At 40.6% G+C, this 8,303-nt stretch overlaps 1 protein-coding gene across 1 annotated transcript; it reads right to left on the bottom strand.

Moving 5' to 3' along the window:
* Nucleotides 1-359: 359 nt before the first annotated feature.
* On the bottom strand, nt 360-8,193 carry tmem231 (transmembrane protein 231). Its single transcript, XM_034132857.1, has 7 exons — nt 7,787-8,193; nt 7,075-7,241; nt 6,804-6,932; nt 3,521-3,664; nt 2,440-2,521; nt 2,169-2,274; nt 360-1,071 (listed from the first exon to the last, which is right to left on the bottom strand). The coding sequence occupies exons 1-7, from the start codon at nt 7,923-7,925 to the stop codon at nt 909-911; spliced, it is 930 nt and encodes a 309-aa protein (XP_033988748.1). The 5' UTR covers nt 7,926-8,193; the 3' UTR covers nt 360-908.
* Between the last annotated feature and the right edge of the window lie 110 nt (nt 8,194-8,303).

Here is an 8,303-nt window from a genome sequence, read left to right as displayed (position 1 = left end):
TCAAACTTACCTACCCCACCTTTAATCTTCTTTTAATATTATCTTTTACATTACTGTATTTTTACCTATATATGTATCTATTTACTTAGTTATTTACTTTACGAGCTCCTGTAGGATCGGGAGGGGAGGGGGGGGGAAAGGGGAAGAAAACAAATATATTGACTGTATAAATGTAAACTCACTGTGCCTGATTCAATAAAAACAAATTACAAAAGTATTAACAACCCTTAAGGATGGAGAAAGAACAGAAGAATGTTATGGACAGAAAATGAAAAGCCTCTCCTTCACCTTTTTGGCTATCATTGCTCTAATTTGCATTATAAAATGAGATAAATTAAGGAGAGCATTACAGTGGAAAAAAAACGTTTATTAATCATCATCTAAAGCTTTGTACAATACAAAAATGAACAAAATATTACTGTCACAAATGTTCACAACATAAAAATAGTACAAACATAGAAAATCTATAAATATTTTCAATTCATTTTCATTGCTTCGAAGAACCTCACAAAAGAAGAAATGCATTTTCCATGACAAGAGCTACTGTACTTCCTGTAGAGAAGCGGCTGCATAAAAACATGTCCAGGAAAAAGTTAAGGACTTTTTGCTTGACAAAATAAACAGCCACAATTATGAAAGGACTACATCAAGCTCTTGGGAGGTTCATATGCTCCATTACTACTGAATAACAAGGACACATCTTAAAGTGTTCAAAGGAAAAATGTGTTGTTTATGTATTATGAAATTACAAAACAGACCTAGTGGCTAATCCCTTACACTAAAACAGTCGTTCATTTGGTATTACGTTTCAGTTGCAGAGTATCAGTGATGGTAAAAAATAGTAAGACATTTAATAGTGTACCTAATATTGCAATCTGGTGCTTCTTGTATTTCAAATGACGACCACTTCATGACTGGTGAGGTTTTCCCACTGGTATGGGGACTGTGGTTAGAACTTGGTTCTGGAAAACAAATCTCTGGATGCGTTCAAAGACCCAGAGGAAGATGAGGAGCACACTGACGTACTGAATCCAGGCAAACTTGATGGTTTCCCAGAAGCCTGGTCGATAGGTGGCGTTAGGTTAAGGAAGAAACTCTGAGGAAGACTTCACAGGCCAAACATGCTTTATCATTTTAACCACTGTTTTTATGAAAAACAACAACATTGAGGAGAGTGAGGAACAACTCCAAATGTATGAATAGTTTGCAGATGATGTGGGTCTGTTCACCTAAACAAAACAAGCATTCGCCATACAGATTGCATGCAGTGTTTCCCGTAAGTATACACCTCTAGATACCAGTGCAAGAGGTGGGAGTAAGTTCATTTTTGGAGATAAAATAATAAAAAAGACAGTGTCCTGGTTACTCGTGGTGCTTCACAGGAAAAAAATGGTGTTCTATCAAAAGATACATTTATTATCTGGTAGAAAAAGCTAATTAAAGAAATGATTGATGTTTCTGCAGTGCAGCTGGAGTTTCTCTCACTTTTTTTCACGAATAGCTGGGGCAATGTGTGGTAAAATATCAATATTACCCTCTCTACAGATACATTTCCTGTTACTGCAAAATATGATGTAATCTAAATATTGTGTTTAAAAATGACATGTGAAGAATATAGCTAAAAAACTAATTTAGCCATAAGGCTGCTCTAGACCTGATAGTGAATGGCAACATAATGAAACAAACTTGTAATAATAATCAATATGTTGTCATATGATATGTTCTAATAATGGGCAAATATTGTATATTAACATCCTTAAAAGGTCCTAGTTAGAGTTTACAACATTATAATGTGGTATAAACTATATACTAATGTCTATAATACAAAGCTTTGTTGAGTACTTGATTCTGATTGGTCAATTACTGCTGTGGTCTGTTATACCTGTATAGCAAACTGCTGCTATGTATGTATGCAGTTTGGATCACACACTCTAGAGCCGGCGATACAATACTTTTGAAGTTAACAAAACCAAAATCAATATTTACTCTCAAATTATTTGCAGAAGAGTTTTGAATCACTCTGAAGGGGTTCATTTTGTAATATTATTCGATCAGTTTTCATTATCCCTTACATGTTGCGTATATTAAGTGTTCAATTGGAGGATTAAAGTAAGTGTGGAAAGCATAGAGGTATTTAAGAAAGAACACTTGCATTTAGTAAAGGATATCTGATGACCTCCACAGGGTATCGGATCTCTGCATTAATCTGAAAGGGAGAGCCAGCAGCTCGTCCCACCGTCCACACCGGCATGGGACAGGACAGCACTGTGGTCACTGTGTGGGACAAAAAGGGACAAAAAGACACAGAGAAAAGTCAGAGTTGTCTAATTTTACAATATCCACATTTGACATGAATTCACATCTAATGTAATGTTCGGCTTGAGCTACAGCCTGGGTTGATCCCGGGTTTTATCAGTAATAAAAGCAGAGTCAACTTACAGTTTCTATTCTGGTAGCTCCTGATTATGTTGTGAAGATCATACGCACTGGCGAAGGGGCTGGAGCCATCGATCACTGACACCTAGGTATCAAGAGAGAGAAAAAAGAACCTCAACAAATGAAGACCACATGTCCCTCAGCATGTGGGAGATCCACACGGAAGTATTTTGCAATAAGATGTTTTTACGAAGGCTAAAATGAATCTGTTAAAGGGTGCAGGTTGCATATGGGTGATATGCAAGTTGACTACATGAAACATGATTTCTTTCAAATTGGCATCACAAACAGGATCAGAAGCCCAGTTCCTGTTAACCCTCGGATGAACAGACATCACAGGATAAATGAGATACTATTAACATAATTAAAGACATGATGATTCTCAGGTGAGTACTTCAGTTATAAGGAGCGTAAACAGTGTATCTTTCCAAGAACAACACATGTAACCATAGTTACTGTACACAACAAAGGTGATGATGGCTGTAGCCTCAATATGGATAGACAACCTGAACATATAAAATGCAAGCCGAAAATGATACTCCAATGTCACTGACAAAAACTACACCTAACTGTCTTGAGTTTTGTTGACTGAAATGGACAACAAAAATGATGACAAAGTAGTTGCCAAAAAAAACCCGCAGTCTGCACTACCTCACATGTATTCATTACATTACACTGCGTTACATTTCTTATGGTTGACACTTTTATCCAAAGTGACTTACAATAAGTGCAAAAACCATAAAGATCCAAACTCTGAACAAGGAAAGTGCAGATATATTCACTTCAAGCAAGTCATACCGTTGTGCTGCTGAATTAGTTACATGGCCTAAATTAAAACGTGGCTTTTTTATTTGTATTTTATTTTAGAATTGAATTGCCAAGGTACAGTGGAAACAGAGGAACTCCCACATGGAGAGGATATTCTGAAACATGGGACCTGTGAAGTCTCAGTGTGATCAAATATTTCAGCATGTCATTCACTATCTGCTCTACTTGAGTATTGATTTGAGCAGTAAAACTGAAAAACAAGAGAAAGACAAGCAGTGGACAGAGGGAGAGAGACAGTGAGTCAGTGTGCTCTCACATTGTAAACGTTGTAGACCCCCCGGTGAGGCAGGGGGGTCCTCTGCTGCAGCTTCAGGTCCCCGCTGATGAACAGCTTAGCTCCGGGGACAGAGGAGGAGTGCTGCACATACGCCAGGCTCTGCATCACCACTGTGGACATCCTCTGGAAAAACACAAGGAAACAACATTGTTTACTTTAGTGGGAACATTGTGGGGCAGAGTGGCGCAGTGGGCTGTGCGTTTGATCATCAGATCAAGGGGGCGTTGGGGAACTCCAGTTCGAAACTGCGTCAGGCCATTGTGTCCTTGGGCAAGACACTTCACCCAAATGTGCTCCTGTGGGTATTGTCCACAGTACATGTATGATATTAATGTGTACTTGTAAAGCGCCTTGATGACTTCGAGGTGTGAAGATGGGCGGTGTGGCGCAGTGGGCTGTGCATTGATCATCAGATCAAGGGGGCGAAACCCGCCGCCGCTGCGTCTGTAAAGCCGTTGTGTCCTTGGGCAAGACACTTCACCTGAATTTGCACCTGTGGATATTGTCCACATTACATGTATGTATGTGTAATGTGTATCTGTAAAGCACTTTGAGTCATTGAAAAGCGCTATAATAAATTATTATTATTATTAACATTGACTGAGGCTGGACTGAACACACCTGCTGTTCTACTGCAGATGGCAGGCTGTATGTTAAAACATCAGGAATGTGTCTGAGCTTTGACTTATTACTTCCTGCCATCAACAGCTGTCTCATGGTGTTTCTCAGGCACAGGCAAGTGAAGCATCTACATCTCATGTACTGCAGTGGACAGAGGTGAGAGAAGTGCTCAGATCTGGTTCTTTAAAGGTCCCATGTCATGCTTTTCTGGTTATTACCCGTCCCCCTTATGTAGCTTTTTATGCATGTAAACGGTCTGCAGAGTCACAAACCCTCAAAGTACACCCTGTAGCGAGTAAAACTCTAACACAGAAAAGACCTGTCTATGCTGCCCCAAAACGCCTCGTTGGAGATTTCTCTTTTTCCATTTTTTTCTTCCTGAATATAGTGACGTAACCATGCCCAGGTCCAAATGGACCAATCCGCGGAGCTCCTCACACACACACACTCACTCAGCCTTATCTTTTCTCAGCCGCGGCTCCGCTGATCTCCACTCACAGTTCTCAGACCTAAACAGCTTGTTGGAGCTCCTGCCCCCCCCCCCCCCTCCCTATGAGCCCACTGTGCTCTGATGTGTGTTTATGTGTTACAATGGCGTTTGTTAGCAACCAGAAAAGGACACCAGTAATGACAAACAGATGAGAATGCTGCGTGGGGTCTGGGTGCCGTGTTGGCGGGACGTTGTGCGGCTTGCTGCTCCGCCCTTTGAGGCTCGAGGAGCGGACAGTGTGAGCTGGATTACTGGTGTCGTTTCCTGGTTGCTGCGTGGGGTCTGCGAGACAGCGAGACAGCGAGGAACTTTCCTCATCATGAAATTAAAGCTTTATCGTTTTCTGAGGTCAGAATGATTATATATTATAGGTCTATATATGTTGATACAAAGATAGGCTACTACTCACACTGCTGCTGTTTTCCTCCGAGTCTGAGAAAGTAACACACGTCCGTGTTTTGTTATGAAGCTGGCATTCAGGAAGCTGCGCTCTGATGGTGTGGATATGGAGGAGACTTTTTGCCGTCGTAGTTTGCATGTCCTTTACTCGCTCAGAAAGATCCACACTTTAGATTTCCTGCCCGACCAAATTAACTTAAAGGTCACGTATTATGCAAAATCCACTCTTTCATGTCTTTTATACATCAACATGTGTCCCCTCTGTGTAAAGAGATTCTGAAAGTTTCATGAAAAAAGATTCTCTCACTTTTTGTCCTGATCCATTTATATAAAAACCTGTCTGAAAATGAGCTGATCAGATTTTGGCAACTTTATTGCCAAAATGTTTTGTTTTGGCTTGTGTAACCATTAGCCAATAACCAACCAAGGTACGATGATCGTGTTGCTTTTAATCATACGAAGCCAGATTAAATTAAATAACTACTTCTCAACCCTTATACTTTTCTCCAGAGTGCCGTGGTTCATTGTTTATTAATGTGTTTCAGCGGCATTTACCGACCGCTGCAGTGCTGCCCGCTGTTTGGCATCACAACACTGTTATGAAAGTTTATCTGGTATAAAATGGGTGATGTTAGCATAGCAACCGACTATCTTGACGACTTGTTGCTATCCTATTGTGGCATAAGCCGGCACATTTTACCGGCGTATTTTTCATTATGATTCTACTTGTGATAGTCGGACATGACAACCTGTGCAGCCCATGTATTGATTCCATCCGATAGCTGCTATAATAACAAACAAAACGTCTGCCTGCTCTCCACAATGATCAATAACAGCGAACGGATGGTCAAAGTAAGGTACAAATAAACAGAATCACACGAAGCCTGGTTAGTGTTGCCTGACTTTATAAAGTGTGTTTTTTTTATAAGTGTGTGGTTGCCTTCTAGTCACTTTGCTCAGCACTACTGCTTGTTACAACTTTCATTTGCCGTACTCGCCATAAACTGTTATTGCTCAGGTTGATCCTGCCCCTGCCCCTGCCTCTGACGTAAGCGTGACGTGAAGCATTCTTGCTTCTAGACCGACAATTTTTTGGTGCTTGAAAAGCACCGGTTTTCGGAGCTTAGAGGCGGCTCCGCTGCGTTGTGAACAGGAAAAAAACGGTGCTTTTCAGGCTCTAGCTCCGAACCGGCCCTGGAACCGCGTTGGTGTGAAAGGGGCATCAGAGGGGCGTGGGGAGTGGCTCCTTATTTTCATCTAAGTAACAGACAGAGAATCAGCACTTTTGAAACAGGGCTGAAACAGAGGGGTTTATGGGATGCTACAATGATCTGTTTGGTATTTAGAGCCAAACACTTCAGAGACATGTTTTGTATATATCTGAGACCTATAATAAAGTAATGAAAAACAGTATAATAGGGGACCTTTAATGACCAGGCTCCGCTCTGAATGAAGTCTGAGGGGGAACCGGCTGACGCGTCATAGCACGTGCAGCTTTTTTTCAATTTTTTATATCATTTTAAATTTTTCAACTAATCGACTAATGAAAAATTGCTCCATTAAGACTTTATTAGTCGACTAGTGATTATTCGACTATTATGGGGCAGCCCTAGATTGTAATGGGGTAGAAGTACAAAGTAGCACAGAAATGAAATACTCAAGTAAAGTACAAGTATATCAACATTTTACTTTAGTACAGTACTTGAGTAAATATACTTAGTTACTTTACACCACTGGTAGTGGAATACATACAAAGAGCTTGTAGCTGAAGGTGAGCAGCAGCTGGACGCTGTACACCTGCTCCTCAGGTTTTAGAGGCAGATGCAGCTGAAGATTCAGGAGGTCCAACTTCCCATCCTGGTTTTGGTCCTCTTCTCTCACCTAGTGTTCACCCACACAGAAAAGAAAAGAGAAGTCTGATAACTAGTAGTTTTTCTCATTGACAGTGTTGAGCAAAATGAGCAAAATTAATTGTGATTATTATCAAAATAGAGACACACAGTGCCAGGGGATGTGTCCTTACAGAAACAGCAGGGATCCGGAGGTTGGCCCCCAGCATGTTGTTGAGATGGGGGAAGGTGCTCCAGGCCACGTAGTCTCCCTGTGTGTTGGTGGCTGCCACCAGCAGCGTCTGGTACTGGAACCTTACCACCGGCTGCTCCTCATACGTGCTTCTTTTCATCCAGAAACCTGGAATAATATGGCTTTTAACAGCAGGTAAACATTTCTACGTCTTGAACCCCAGTGTTGGAATTAGGAATATTTACACCTCACGGGACATACAGTGGACGAAAATAACTAAGTCAATTTAATCAAGTACTGTTTTAAAGTACTTACTTTATTGGAGTATTTTCATTTTGTGCTACTTTATACTTCCATTCCACTACATTTTGGCAGCAAGTATTGTACTTTTTACTCACTACAATTATTTCACAACATAAGTATAAAATATCATATTAATACAAACTACTTACTAATAAGTACTTTTAGATTTGGTACTTATGTACATTTCGCATCTAATAGTTGTACCTTAACTTGAGTAACATTTTGAATGCAGGACTTTTACTTGTAACAGAGTATTATTACTACACTGTAGTTATTTTTTTTAGGTATAAGATCGGAGTACTTCTTCCACCACTGGACATATTTGTAGTTTCTCAGCAATAGCGACGGAAGCCTACTTGTTTGATATATTGATATCAACATTAAGTTCGTTTAATCAAACGTTACTGTACCTTGGCTTCTGTATGCAACGAGGAGAGGTGGGATGTAGGTAAGGCACAAAACAACAACCAGGAACAGGGTGGCTTTTGTGCAAACACTCGTTTTGTACCGAATCAAAGCCGGATGAGAATAGACTTCATAGAAAGCCATAGGTAACGAAATAAAGAGCGTGCGGAACCGCCAGTGTTATCCAGTCAGTCGGCTAGCTAACTATGCTAGGTAGCTAATGTTCGAACAAGCAAAGATGGTAACTGAGTGGGTGCATCCGGAGGACTAACGTTAGTAGACACTCATAGACAACACACCGACACACAAACACATACTTAAGTATTTAAGAGCGTGTTTTGGCAGACAACATCTAGCGTATAAATATGCTATTTAGTCTAGAGCCATACACCGCGCCATGTTTCAGTTTAGCTTCTCACGGTTACCATGGCTGCCAGTACCATTAATGCTGCATTCAAGACATGTCAATATAATGGGACGAACAGGACCACCATTTGTTATTCATATTTGAGAGAGTAGATA

This window comes from Trematomus bernacchii, unplaced genomic scaffold (assembly GCF_902827165.1).
Source record: "Trematomus bernacchii unplaced genomic scaffold, fTreBer1.1, whole genome shotgun sequence".
In the NCBI taxonomy this organism is placed as follows: domain Eukaryota; kingdom Metazoa; phylum Chordata; class Actinopteri; order Perciformes; family Nototheniidae; genus Trematomus; species Trematomus bernacchii.
The sequence above is the reverse complement of the archived record's forward strand: the minus strand, read 5'-3'. Positions and strand labels throughout refer to the sequence as shown.